General features: G+C 36.9%; 1 protein-coding gene across 5 annotated transcripts; it reads right to left on the reverse strand.

The window, feature by feature from the left end:
• Positions 1 to 1191: 1191 nt before the first annotated feature.
• On the reverse strand, positions 1192 to 13741 carry LOC148862980 (paired amphipathic helix protein Sin3-like 4). 5 transcript variants are annotated; one of them, XM_088976969.1, is made up of 25 exons: positions 13445 to 13732; positions 13209 to 13336; positions 13051 to 13124; positions 12302 to 12493; positions 12022 to 12205; positions 11838 to 11936; positions 11518 to 11691; positions 11046 to 11397; positions 9854 to 9990; positions 8423 to 8498; positions 8309 to 8338; positions 7794 to 8062; positions 7540 to 7694; positions 7063 to 7190; positions 6683 to 6937; positions 5703 to 6395; positions 5450 to 5541; positions 3476 to 4141; positions 3287 to 3387; positions 3049 to 3187; positions 2816 to 2968; positions 2505 to 2674; positions 2308 to 2419; positions 1751 to 1932; positions 1192 to 1633 (listed from the first exon to the last, which is right to left on the reverse strand). In XM_088976969.1, the coding sequence occupies exons 3-24, from the start codon at positions 13122 to 13124 to the stop codon at positions 1774 to 1776; spliced, it is 4410 nt and encodes a 1469-aa protein (XP_088833095.1). In that variant the 5' UTR covers positions 13209 to 13336; positions 13445 to 13732; the 3' UTR covers positions 1192 to 1633; positions 1751 to 1773. The 5 variants fall into 5 exon arrangements, with proteins under 5 accessions (XP_088833095.1, XP_088833094.1, XP_088833097.1 ...); XM_088976968.1 differs by having other exon boundaries at positions 13051 to 13336; positions 13445 to 13741; XM_088976971.1 differs by having other exon boundaries at positions 11118 to 11397; positions 13051 to 13336.
• Between the last annotated feature and the right edge of the window lie 1290 nt (positions 13742 to 15031).

A 15031-nucleotide genomic window follows, 5' to 3' on the forward strand; every position in this document is an offset into this window, starting at 1 on the left:
AAAGTACTTCAAAAAAACTTATCCAAACAAATCCTATATTTTTTATGTTTTGTTTCCTTTTTTTTTTTTCTAATGTGGCAGCAATTTAAGAAACAAAAGAGAAAAAAAAAAGAACACTCACGTTTGTTTTAAAACTAAAACACCCCAAGTATCACTCATTTATTAGTGTAGTAACTCACACTTCTCATATGTTTTACAATTCTGCCCCCAAAGTAAATATCACATTTAATGAGACCATTTCTAACATTTTTCTCATATTTCATCTTTAAATTCCAAAATTTTCTCTCTTTTACTGCACCATTTGTAGTGGATAACCGATAACTACGATTCAGTGTGTAGCTTTTCAATAAATAACAAAAAGTCATAACAACGAAGGATTTAACCAGTACTAAGAAAAAAGACATTAAAAATTGAAAAGATTTATTAAGAACAATGCTAGAAACCACTTTACGCAACTTTTGGGCTCTTTATCTTGTTGACATGGAAATGACACATTACAGGACAAAGTTGATGCATCTCTTCCTGGATCTACTCTCTTTATAGGGCAAAGAAATTCAAGGGTTTTACAAGGCCATTGAGGGTTTTCATTAATTATTTTCTACAGTTAGCTGAACTGACTGAACTGAAAAGCTTATTATTACTTTGTACTTTGTCTTTTAACAAATAAATTTTCAAGGATACTGTGGGCTTCTGGCTGAAGCTGAAGATGGATAAGAAATATTTTATTACAGATAATTTGACCCACTAAATGAAACAAGTCATTCATTTCAGCAAAACTTCAGATGTCAAATCACGTTATATTTAGCTGAACTCTTCTGCCTTGGATACGAGGACACATGACATACAGATAGATAGCTCTGCCCCCAAATCCATAAATTGAAAATTTGGCATGAATCTGATGTTTCAACAATCATCAACTAAAGCAATGACTATAAATTGATCAGATGAAGTATAGCGTTCTGATTTGGTACTTTTTAGCAAAGCCCCCTTTGATATGGTTATATCTCAATCCTCCAAACAATGGTGGCAAGTTTTAACTTTTGAGAGCTCCAGACCCGTCTAGTTCGGGTGTTCGGACCCCGGATCTAAACTTGCTTAATATCGTTCATCATACTTGGATTCTTAGTGCAAAGGTGAAAAAGAGATGCTACTGTATTTAAACTGGGGAAAGAAACAAATGAAAACCAGAAGTAATGAATAAAAAACACAGAAAATGCTTCATTACTGATTATTTCACTGCCTATGATGGGGAAAAAACAAGTTTCAATTCAATTCTCCTTCAACTTGTATACTCAAGCGGGTTAGTTGGCTTTCGGACCACGGAGTATTTACACCAATTGCAACAACAGGAAAAATAACAGAGGCTGTCGTTCGTTTCTGGGTGGAAAAAACAGTAGACCAATGAAATGAAGATATATCTCTCAGTTTTACATCAGGATAAAACCCTATTTACAGAAGTGGCTCCAAATGCCACTGACGCGAAATTACAGGATACCACCAGATTTTACGATCCTTTCCCACTTCTCCTTGGTTGTTATCGCGAAAAAACCAATGCGAGGGAGAGATGCCTTCGGGAAAGCGTTTTAGTAGAGAGATTGGCAGCAGCAATAATCCACAACCCCATGGGAGGTACCTGTCCGGTAACAGGAGGCTTGATGAGAAACACAATTACATAGTGAATTTCCGAAGAAATACGAAGAAAAAAAATGGCCAAATGCAAGCTTTCTAAGAAAGAGCATCCAGAATCTACCTTTGACATCCCAGCAAGGCATACTAGGAACCAGATAGCAATCTGTGGAACCGCTGTACTCTTACAGCATAACCATTCGATACCTTTGCTTGGTCGTGGCAAGAAGAGATGCCCGTAGATAAACATCTCTTCTTTCTTCTCTTTCGAAACAAGAAATCTTCTGTATCAAGCACATAGGAGACCTGCCAATGTACATGTCTCATGAGCCCACAAAGCACTGAAGCAACAGTTTAAACCAATGTTGACCAGTTGGGTCGAATAGGGAAACAGGGAAAGCAGGGTTATCCCAGTTCAGTCAGTGTTTTAGTGTGATTTCGGTATTTTTGAGTTTGGACCACTAAACGTGAGGCTAAGAGATGGATCCAATTGGGTTTAAAGAAAACATTGATTTATACATGCCTAGTCTGTAATGGAGCCCCTCACAGGAACACAGGATATATAAATGGATTTCCTTGCAAATATAAGGGAGTAAGAGCTCCATGATCTTTCTTCCTCTAGCAATAAATGCTCAAAAATCAAATTTTGAGGCTTAATAAGTAGATGAGAGAGAAAAATACCTTCGATGAATTACAAGCTATCTTACACTCCAGACCATTGACCACTGTAACTCCCTCGAGAGCTTTGCATGTAGTAGAAAATTCATCATCACTTGAACTTTTGCGTTTGTTTCTGGAAATGTAGACTCTTATTGACACGTTGTAACTTATTTAACTAATAAATGGGCTTAAAGCAATGTGAGCTGTGATCTCCTTACCTTTCAAGGAATACACCATGCATCTCCTTTCTGTCAGGAGCAACTGACAGGAAGTCATTGTGCAGATAAGCTGAAAAGTTCGGTTCCATGGAAACAGCAGTGACTTCAGGCTTTTCATGCCCATAGTCCATCAACTGGATGGACAAACGGGTGGGACTGGGACTTGATGACTGCAAGAAATAAAACTATTCATATATCAACGGAAAATTATTCTCAACCCCTCCCCCTGCCCCCGAGAAAAAAAATAATAATATAAAAGGAATACTACATTTAGATGATATTAAACAAAAGAAAACCAGCTAAAAACATACACATTCAAATCGATATATGTTCTCTTCATGAAGAAGAACACGTGCATTTTCATGATAAACTAAATCAATAAATCTCCCAGGCTGCCTTGATTTTTCGTATGCATATAGTTGAAGAAGCTTGTTGTCCATCTCATCAGTTGCAACTGTTTGAAGCTGTGGTGAATGCTATATACATAAGTTTTTGGAGTAGAAACGCTAACAGGAAGAGAAAAGATTAATCATAAGATACTTACCTGTTTGACAAGTTTATATATTAACTTATCTAATGTAAACAGAACATATGATTGAGTTCCAATAATAGCTCGGCAATCATCCTCGAACTTTGTATTATCAGCAGAACCATCAAGCAAACTGTATAATGCACTCATAAATCTGGGCATCACAATTACAAGGAGAAAAAAATAAATCCCCAATTAATGCAATTTGGACATTTTAAGTAGGTAAAGAACTAAAACTGCAAGGTTCAATCACCTGGCATAGAGATCAGGAGGGCTTGTGTCCTTTGAAGTTCTCCATTTTTTTTCAGCAGATGATGAATTCATCTTTGCTGATAGAATTCTCTCATACAGTGTCTGAAATGGCAGATAAAAGAAAAATGTTGATCAAATCACATAAAAATTTATGAGTTCATAATATATTTCAAAACAAAATAGAACTTACTTGATGAAGCCTAAAGAGCACATAGAAGGAATCATTTCCATAAAAAATTCGTGAATCCTTCTTTTCTTTGTCCTGTAGAACAGAAGGGACAAATTTTGCCAGAGGCTTCACCCTCATCAGAAAACGTTCTGAAAATGGCAATGAGATACCATCTCCTTCAACATCATGTGCATCAGCCATCCCCTCAGCCTCTCCTTCACTTTCAGCCTTATTGTCATGCTCATCATGGTCAACATCTTCCTCCTCTTCATGATCTTCATGGGAGCATTCTTCACCATCACCTGACTCACTACCAGAAACATCACCAGCTTCAGAGGCATTCTCACTGTCCTCCGTTGACCTTTGAGCACTTTCTTCACCCTCATCATCAGCATCTGCATCATTTTCTCCTCCTGCCTCGCCACAGCATATTTCTTCTTCCTCTCCATGCCTTGTTTGATATTGCCTACTTGTAGCAGTATCCTTTGGCTTGGGCACTGCATCAATACCAGCATCTCCATAGCCAACAAAGTTATCTTCTTCAAAATCCTCATTAGGGGGGGATAACTCACCCTCTTCTCTCTCAACTTTTAAGTGTCCAACAGATTCTTCATGATATCTGTGGACTTTAGAGCCATCTGTTATTACCCCATTGGCTGGTACAGTGGGTCTTGCATTGTCACCACCCTACATGGTGCATGAAATTAAAATGAAAGTGTCATCAGGAAGGGAAAAAATGTTGGATGATGCTAACTATCAATCCCACAAAACAGAAAACACAGTTGCACATTGGTCTAACTCAACCCTGCACGTGCATAGAACTTTGACTTACTGATGGAATTTTCATAAAACTATATGGTGCATGAAAAATACAATGAAGAGAATACCATTACAATTATTTCATTAAAGATACAAGCTGCAAACCTTTTTTTTTAATATAAATAAAGAAAATATTTTATTTCTAAAAATAAAAGATTACAACCTAAATATGGTAACAAGAGGTCGCCCCCATACTGCAACAACACGAGAGAAACAAAACAGACTTCATAGCAAACAAACAAATACCCCAAGACCTTTTAAGAATTCAGAGAACACCAAAAATCTGACCCAAAGTCTTCTTTCTTTAAGCCTCGAAATTCTGGCATTATCAACACCCAAATCACTGAAGAGACTGATCCTTGCCACCACCTCTTCCACCCTTTTCTTCTCATTCTCGAAAATTCTGTTTCTTTCCTTCCATACTTCCCAACACACAGCAAATGGAATGCAACTACTCAGAATTTTCACCTTGGTACCACCCTGAAATCTTGGCCAGAAACCAAAGATTTCAGACTGACCTGAGATTGACCATATATCCACTTTAAACAGCTTGAAAAACACTTTAAACAGCTTGGTAAAACATTGCAATCTGGCACTACTCAGCTAATAGACATTGCTACTCTTGGGGGAAAATTGTGAGATAATTACTTTGGGATATTAGCTTTTAATAGCATTTGCAGATAAAGCCGCTAACTTCCCCTAAAGTTGTGTTTGGTTTGAAAAAAAAGGTAGGCAAAGGAAGGGAAAGGTAGGGAAACCTATACAAACAACACCAAACACAGCCTAAGAAAAGGCAGAGTAAGAATTCCCTAAACATATAACATTTTGAACAACAGAAAATGGCCTCAAAAACTGCAAAACAGAAAAAAAAAATTACATAAAGTAATGGACAAGAGAACTAGCTAGCTTTCACCCTTCCCTTACAAATGACTTAGCTATACTTATCTGAACAGCTCTGCCTGCCAACAGGTTTTCCTCCCTCATACATCAAGAACCATAAGCACCACCCCAACAGAATGAAGAAAGATTAAAATGAGCATATTGTATCTTTAAATGTGAAAAAATAGACTCATCCTTTTGAATACGTGTATACCCCAGAAAAAAAAAGACCAAAATGAGCATATTGTATTCTTTAAATGTGAAAAAATAGACTCATCCTTAAGAATATGTGTATACCTCAGATGATGGTGGAACATCAGTACTAAGTTTGGGCTCATTCCCACCCTCATTTGCAGTTTGACCAGGTCTGGAAGGAGGTCCGCTAAGACCTTGCAACAAAAAAGTATCTCAATAATCCAGTAATGATTTCAAAATCAATTAAAAAGAAAAAAAAATCAAAATTAATTAAAATAGTAACTTCAAACTTCTTGGGCAAGCAAATTATATTAAAATTAATAGTTTCATTACTTTGAAGCCAGTATATATTGACCTGATGTGATTTCCATATTGGATCTACCAAGATTTTGTTCTGCTCTAGCAGCAAGTGATGTGTTAGAATTGGTTAGTCGTTCATTAGATGTAGCCTGTATGTTAACTCCAGACATTTCATCTGCCATAAGGGCATTATTCTGCACTTTTCCATTCTGAGGAGTATTGCATGTATCATTTCTACGAGCAACTCGATCTGCATCATGAAGGCTATCTTCCTTGGCAGAAGTATCCCCATTTGCCAGCCTATCCCTGCATGAACTTGCTTTTTCTGGTGCAGTACTGTCATCTCCATTGCTGGTAGGGTTTAATTGCTTGGAATTTGTAACAGCAGCATCAGCTCCAGGACTCCCATCACTTTCTCTGCTTGCTACACTACTTTTGACAGTATTGTTTTTAGCTTTTACAACATCTTCAGTATCTTCAGCACCCTGTGGCCGAGGAGGAACACCCAAGATGGGTTCCAAGAAGGTTGTCCAAATCTTCATCACTTTGTCCAACTGTTCTGTTGTTGTGCAAACCTCTCCACATGAATATTTGATTAGCTGGTATAAATCTTCAGGAATGTCAGAATCAGAGTACTCAAATTCCAGATTTGGAATTATAGGTCGTCTGTTTCCAGCAGCAATAGCAAGAAGAACATCATCCTCCTTACGCTTCTTCTCATTAATTTCTTTAATCTCAGCTAATAAGGCTGTGCATTCAAAAGCACAAAAATTAGAAAAATAGAAGCACATAAAACGAGAAAGCAAAAGAATGTATAAGACACCAAAAGACAATCTTGCAGGAGCAATCAAACAGATTCATTTATAGAATAGCAAAAGATAAAATGTTTTTTAGTTCTTAATGGTAAAATTGAATTCAACTAAGCTCCTATAGTTGAATGATCTGACTATATTCTCAAACTATAAAACTCAGTTTCTACTCCCCCTCCAAAAAATAAAAAAACCATAAAACTCAGTCCTTGGTAGATTAACTTACCCTTCGTACTCAAACTCTTTGTATCCTGTTGCTTGAAATAGAAGCTTCGGTGATCAAGTGATTTGTGATAGTTCTTAGCATATATTTCAGCCCAAACTTTATTAAAATCTGCACGACACCTTGTCCATTCATCTTGTTTCTGCTTCAAGCGAGTTAATATGACAGGCAATGCAAGGGGAGCATTCTTTCGCAACACATCCATCACATCCAGCCCATGGTCACCATACAGGCGTTCAATGCACCTTAAATTTAAAGCTACAAGAAGAAAGAAAAATATATAAACAGTGGTCAGAAAATATGGAGGTAAATGAGCTCAAATATCATTACATGAAAGGAAATCCCAAGATTATCATATACTTAATCAGATTGCATATATAAACCTGTAAAGTAATCCTCCACACGAATTGGACTGTCTGGTATAATTGTATTGTCATTGAGCTTGTCTAATAACTCCTCTACACGCTTAGTAGTTACATTAACTGATTCCAACAACATGTCCAGCTCAAACCTGATATTGTTTAGGAAAAGAAAACAACAGTAATTACAAAGTTAAAGGAACTAGTATAAAACCCCAGGCTCAGAATTTCCATTGTAGATAAGTTTTGCAAGCATGCCTTAGGACGTGGGGCAGAGAGGTTTTGGATCAAGGAATGCGGTGTACAATAAACAAATGAGAAGTTAGGTTTTCTTATCTATGGAAACCACATCATGCACCAAAAAACTTCTTTCACTTTTTTTTTTTGTTATACATTTGATAAAAAAAGCTCCAAAAATGCTTAATCGTCATGTCACATATAGTTAAATCAGGAAAAATATGGGAAAAAATCATTGCTCCAAATCTCAAGCAGGTCTTTTACCTATCATCTTCACATCTGAACAGGCTTTCTTCATACTGATTTTTGCGCATGTGTTTAAAAGAGTAGTCCTCACTTCCGGAAGTCACTGACACCCAATGATCATTCAATACTTGATGACCAAGATCTGTTCTATGACTTGACGAAGGTATAGGATACTGCAGGACAAACATCAAAGAATGTCATGACCACCTAAATACTAATTCAGATCAAAGTATCAAAAGAAATACCAAGAAGATGGTGAAAGAATTGCCTACATTCTTTGGCAGAAGCCGGTAACTGGGAGTACAGCGTTGACAATTAGAGAGGTCAAGCTCTGAAATGGGTTTAGCTATAAACTTCTCCTTGTTTGAATACAAAGGAACCTTGTGACCCCCAACACCCTTGTCATGCCTTTCCCTTTCTTTATCCCTCTCTCTTTCACGGTCTCTATCTTTCTCCCTATCATCCCTTTCCCGCTCCCTGTCTTTTTCCTTGTCCTCTACTCTCACTGGTCTGGGTAAGTGTCCTTCATTCCACAATGATTCTGCAATAAATAAAAGGTTGATGAAATAAATCTACACAAATAACTAAAATACCTTGAGACATCCAGCAAGCAGTCTAATCGGGCATTTGCTAGTCTCTACTTGGGAATGGCTCGTCTTGATAATACTAATCAATGAATAATAAATAATCTTATATTGATACATTAGAAGACAAAAGCATGAAAATTATACTCAACAACTGCCCTTATCATTAATGGAAATAAGAAAAGGTATGTTGTTTCACATACTTTTACTCATAACACCAGCAAGAAATCCATCTGCAGAACACATATCAATTAGAAATAATACGAATAAGAGCAGGATATGCAGGGAAAAAAAAACCTTTAGTTTCCAAAACTTACCAATCTTCTCACAATGGGTCAAAAATTCATTGAACCCATCCATAAGATCTGGATATTTTCCAAGCAAATCACCCATCTGAAAGAAGTGCAAATTAAAAAAATTCTGAACCAAGATTGTCATCATAACAATATAAGCTTTACCAATGAGATTGAAATCAAATTCATGTTCAATACTTTTAGGGCTGCAAATGGATCAGAGGAAATTGGATATGCCTAGATCCAAATTTCATTCATTAATATCTGGATTCAAATCAAAATTTATATGCTGGATTTAGATCTGGCTCAAATTCAGATATTAAATTCCATTAACAAATTAATTATCAAAATATTACATAGTATTAATGAATTAAAATGACTGACATTGTATAAAATGAATAGAATGACTTGAATATAACTCTTGTGAGACTTGAACCTACGAATCTTAGTAAAGATATAGCATTTAAATCAACTCTACTAATAGATACATAATAATTTTGTGTATATATAAGCAATATAAATCTAAATATTATCAAATCAGATTGTAACAGATCGAGTTATGGTGGATACGTAATCCAATTAGAAACAAATTGATTTTAGATTGCCTTAATTGGGTTTAATTTGAACTCAAATTCATACAAATGGAAAGCAGTTGCGACCTTAAATACTTTCATGAATAAAAGGGATGCCGCACAGTATATTCATGTTGACGAAGACAAGAAAGATTAAGAGGTTCGAACTCAGCCAAGTCTATACACTCTTGGTCTAAGCTGGGCCTGACCAGAACTCAGCCTTATATATAAGCAATATAAATCTAAATATTATCAAATCAGATTGTAACAGATCGAGTTATGGTGGATACGTAATCCAATTAGAAACAAATTGATTTTAGATTGCCTTAATTGGGTTTAATTTGAACTCAAATTCATACAAATGGAAAGCAGTTGCGACCTTAAATACTTTCATGAATAAAAGGAATTCCGTACAGTATATTCATGTTGACGAAGACAAGAAAGATTAATAGGTTCAAACTCAGCCAAGTCTATACACTCTTGGTCTAAGCTGGGCCTGACCAGAACTCAGCCCTATATATGTTGCCAGAACCCATTCTAAATAAACAATTGAACAATATAATATAACAACAGACAGACTGTATTTAGGTAAACTAGTCCTGTCATCAGTGCTCTTTTTTAAAGTAAAATATATTTTCATTACTAAGGGTTATCTAGCCCTGTCAAAGGACTATATTTGGTTGTCTCATTATCAACTTTTCTTCTTATTCTCTTTCATCTGTGCTCTCCTATTTCTGTTGTAATACATTTCTCTTATCGGTTATTGGTTAACATGCATACGTATAAATAACAGCTCTATATAAGCATCCAGTCATAAGATCTGGTTTAAAGAACACCCAACATTTCTTATCAAAATAAGGAACAAGGAAAATATGAGGCATACCAAAGTTTGCAGTTCAGATCTTGTGATTATTTCTGTGCTATAAATATGAAGGCATTTCAAGAATTCCTGGTAATCATCAGAATTACGCAGTTTCTCCTTAACTTTCTCACAAAAAGTAAATTCTTGGCTGTATGCACCTATCAAGACATGGAAAAATAAAAGTTTATTCAGATAAAAATAAATAAAGTTACAAATCAACTAGATCATTCTCAAAAGAAATACCATAAAACAGCCTGCCCTGCCTATTTGAACTTGAAAAGCCAATTTCACCAATGACAGAAGAAAGATTACAATGGCATTTGTAAAGATACAAATCATGAGTTTATACTTATATTCTACCTATTCAGTAGTTGTGAATTTGACATTTGAACTACATTGTTAGTTCAGTACCAACTTAAATAAACTGACTACTTGGCTCCAACAAAAAAAATCCTCCTATTAATATTAGAACCTGTGAAAAATGAAGTCTTCAGTGTTATTGTCAATGAACACAAATATATTATCAAAAAATACCTCGTCATGCAGTTCTAATATATTTCCAATGGATAAGCAAATCCAGCAATATCAGTGAAACTGAGACCAGAACATGTTAGCAGTCCCTATGTGGGTGGATTCAGTTTTAAGACTGATTTTAGCAGTAGTAATTAAAGTAAATGAAGCATGCAGATATTAAATTCTCAGTTGGTCCTATTCAAAGATTGTTGAAATTGTTCCAAAGTGAACATTTAAGTTCACACGATCAAGCAACCAGGTAATACCAATGAGAATGAAAGGTACTCTTTGAAAACCTTTTGGTGGCTGGTTATTGCATGTATCTACCCATGCATCTATCTGGCCAATATGCTAATTTTAGAACCTAGAAATCAAGCAACATACATCAAGTCTACTAACCTCTCCTACGTTCTTGACTTCTTGTAATGTAAAAACTTGGTTACATATGAACCTACACCATTCGTAGCCTAGAAAGTACATCTGATCATTTCATGAAAGTAAATAAATTCCCTGTATCATATGAAGTTATAGGCTAACAAGCAAAGTTAACAAGTTTTCTAAATAAGGCACTCAAATATGTAATTTACAAGTAGGCAGCTCAACCAACTAACATAAAAACCAAAAAAAAAAAAAAAAAACAGAAAGAAGCCACATACTCAACGTCTTTGCTCGTTATCAAATTATATAATCAAGCACTCACTTTTCAAGGCATTTTTATCATCAAAAGAAGATGATACGGCATGCATTCCAAAATTTTCAGCACCTTCCCCACCTTGGCTTATCTGCTCAGCTATGGAGTCTTCAACCCTCCGAGAAGATTTCCGTTTATGGGTAAGGCGTGACACGCTGTTGAAGTCCCTACTGCTTTCATGCTCAGTATCCTTATCGTCCCGATCACGGTCTCTCCTATCCCTATCATCCTTCCTCTCCTTGTCCTTTTCAGAGCGCCTTCTCTGCTCTTTATCCCCTTTCATGACTGTTCTATCATGGTCTGTATCAGGACGGTCAACACTTAGATCACGATCAGCATGAGAAGTAAATGTTCTCTCCTTCTGACAAGTATGCAAATAAAACATGATGTCAGTTCTCTATCCAATTACAAGACGCCAACAAAACCACTAAAAAACTTTGAAAAAGAAAAGAGGAAACAGGAAAGAGGGAAGGAAGGATACCTTATCCACATGAATTTGCCGCAACGTAGGCATGGCAGTGCTTCGCTCGTCACGGCGAAGAAAAGAATTTCTGCCTGATGGAAGATGCTGTGTGGGCACTGTTGCTGATGAATCAGGTAGAAAGTGTGTGAACTCACTGAGCAAATCAGGATGGTCATGGAAAAGAGTAGCCACCTGGAAAAAGAAAGAAATCAAACTTGCAAATGATCTAAGTGCTTAAATGAAGGAAACATGCTGTGAAAACAGATGAGACATGAAAAAAAAAAAGATGAAACCCATTAAGGACACCAATGAGGACATGAAGCATTCTGCAATTATACCTCCTGATAGACCTCAGTAATGGACTTGTTCTCCTTTCGGTACATATTTAGAATGTCTAAGAATGATTTGTATACATGATCATCATTTTGGAACCGTGTCTGTAGGAAAAAAAAAAACATTAATTGAAAACCCTACGGAATAGAAATTACAACTCAATATTTAACAATGTGGTAGAAGTCTCACCTTGATCTTGTTTACAAAATTTATTGCTTCTTCAAACTCAACAGGCTTCTTTGGTGGAGTTTCATCCTCAAGTGGGAGGGTGATCTCATATCCCTTTGGCAAGAAGGTATTGAAGCCTAAAATTAAGTCCCTATGCCCTGTGAATAATTCTTTCACCCTTGATATGACCCCAGTAGTGTCAATTCTGCAAGAAACAAACAAAGATCAAGGAATCAACGATCCAGACAAACTGGTGAGAAACCCAAAAAACAAAAAAAAAAGAATGATATAATGACCGCACCTCTGGGCCTTGAAATCTTTCATGACCTCAAGAAACTCGTCATATTTTTCCCTTTTATCCTGAAAAATGTCCTTGACCGCCTTAAGATAGGCTAGGGCATCGTTTGTTGTTAGTTTCTGTGCACCTTCTCCCCCTCCACTTCCTCCTCCTCCGCCACCTCCTCCGCCTCTAGGGACTTGGGGTTGCCCAGAGCTTCATTGCCAGAAAAGAGAAACCCCAAATTCAGTAAATACCCCAAAAGGACAAAGCTCGTTTGACAATATTTGCATATACACAAATTCTCTTTAAGGATAAATCATCTAAAAAAAAGGAAGAGATCAAATCATGTTTCCAGAGAAAAAAAATGACTTCTTTTTCCGTTTTATATTTGAGAAGAACAACCACTACCAGAGATGAACTTCGGGTGCAAGTTAACGGAAGAAAATGATCTGGCAATAATCTAAAGAATTACCTACAACATCCTCTAGGAATTAAATAACAAGAGAAAAAACAACGAAAAAAGCAGTAACCTGAAAGAGAAAAGTTTTAGATATTCAGAAATTTTAACTGAAAACATGATTAACAGCAACATCAAAAATAGCAGAAAAGCAGCCAGCACACAACGAAAAGGTTTAATCCCATTACTAAAAAAAATAAATTTAAAGATATAAAACAGCAATAAGCCATAACCACAGCTAGAGAGAATGAAAGATGGAAAATGCTTAAAACATACAAAATCAGGAAATTAAAGATAAAGATTAGAGACTTACGCTTCCCCTCGAGAGGAAACGAGGGGTCGTTTGAGTTGAGAACCCATGTAAACGTCTTCTCTAGACCTTTTCATCTGTGCAGAAAACTCCTCTTCAACAAACCATGTTTCGTGTTAAAAACAAAACCCCGATTAAAAATGAAAATCCAAGAAACGCACGTCGTCGGTTCAGAATCTTCAAAACAATCGCTTGGAAACTTCACCCTGAAACTTGAACGACTGAGTAGATCTAACCCAAGAGAATTCAATTCGAACCTCTTCAATAGATCACCATCAGAGAGCAAATCCTGCACGAGAAAAAGAAAAAGCAGAAAATAAACAACAGATTACTTCACGAGAAGGAAACAAGCGAGAAATAGTAAGAGAAAAAATAGAAATTGTGAAGGGAAACAAACATTGCGAACAAGAATAGAGATGGTTTGGAGTTCCAGAGGCGCAAATCCCTTCAAGGTGAAGCTTTGGAAGACCCGAGCGAACACAGAGCGATGAAGGTTTGAAGAAATCTCGCACCTCTGTGAAGAAACCTTGAGAGGGAAATCGATAATTAAAAAGACTTAAGAATAGGCCTTGTTTTGCTTTGCATTACAGGGAGATGAAGCAAGGAAAGAAAGAAAAAACAAAAGAATATGAGAACGAGAGAAGAAGAGAAAACAGAGAGAAAGTTTACATGTGATATTGTATATAAGAAAGAGGGGAGCGGAACGGAACACTTCGTTTATAAATGGGTTATGGGTGTTGAGAAGGGGCTATTTCACGTCCGATTGCCAGTCACCCTCTCGTTAACGGACACTGTTGTCCACCGGCTATGTCCACCGGCTATTAGCAGTCCAACTCCGACCGGTTTAAACCGGCATACTTCAATTTTTCTCTGTAAAGAACCGGTACACTTGAGTTGAATAGATGTTTTGTTTTCTCCTCTTTTTTTTTTTTTAGTGTAATTCTTGGTTTCATCTTTCATGTTAGGATTTAGGGTTAGGGACTTCGGGATTTCTTTTCTTTTCTTTTTGCGATTTTTTTATCTAATAGAAATCCAGAATCGTTATTTCCTTGTCTGACTTTTGATTTTCCATTCTGAAGTTGGATTTGTATTATTATAATCGTCATCGTGCCAATCTATCTAATCGGATGACTGAGATCATTTCATGGACAAAAGGTTTGGTATTGACGTCTGACGAATTAAGGGTAATACTCACTGCTCACAATAACTGCTTGGCGTAACAGCGTTACATTGTATCCGAAGTACTTGTCAGAAAGCAAAATATTTGGAACCCATTATGCACGTGAAATAGGAACTGCAACCCGAAGTGACAAAACCGGATCGAACCGGATGAGCCGGACGAGGCCCGCCGTTTAAATCTGTGGTCCGTGTGGATCAGTGGATGTGGGATGTCAACGAGATTCAATGCTTTCGGGGCATCAGATATTGCTATTCCACTCCTTTCGAACGGTGGAGATGTTTCCTATTAATCCCTATCCCCGCCCCATCAAAATAATTTCTGATGTAGTGCGATCTAACTACTCCCTGTTGGAGGATGATCTGACTTTCAGTGGGACGGCGAGCTAAGAGGATCTACAAGAAAGGATCAGAGAACCCAGGGTGGCTAACCCGAGATCGCTCCGATGTTTAAGTTAGTAATTTGATGCGAACTGAAGAGTTTTGAGAGTTTAGAGAGCTAGAAAGATAGAGAGCAGAAAAATCACGCGTACCTTGTGCCATCGGGGTTGGAGCCTTTATATAGTTGAATAGTCATGGGGCACATGAAAGAATTTCGGGATATCCGGGATGTGGAGACAGAGTTTGCTCCACTTCCGAAGGAGTAGTATACAGGTAAGGCTTATCTCTTTCTACTTCCGATTCCGGCGGAGTCAAGATAAGTCCTTATCGTGATCCCGTAAAAGTCGGGGTCTATTAACTTATCGTGATCTCGAGGGATTTGGGATTCGTTGGAGAGACCTCTGGAGTTGGTTGCGCGGGAATCAGT

This window comes from Nelumbo lutea, chromosome 3 (assembly GCF_056320005.1).
Source record: "Nelumbo lutea isolate HS-2025 chromosome 3, American lotus-T2T, whole genome shotgun sequence".
In the NCBI taxonomy this organism is placed as follows: domain Eukaryota; kingdom Viridiplantae; phylum Streptophyta; class Magnoliopsida; order Proteales; family Nelumbonaceae; genus Nelumbo; species Nelumbo lutea.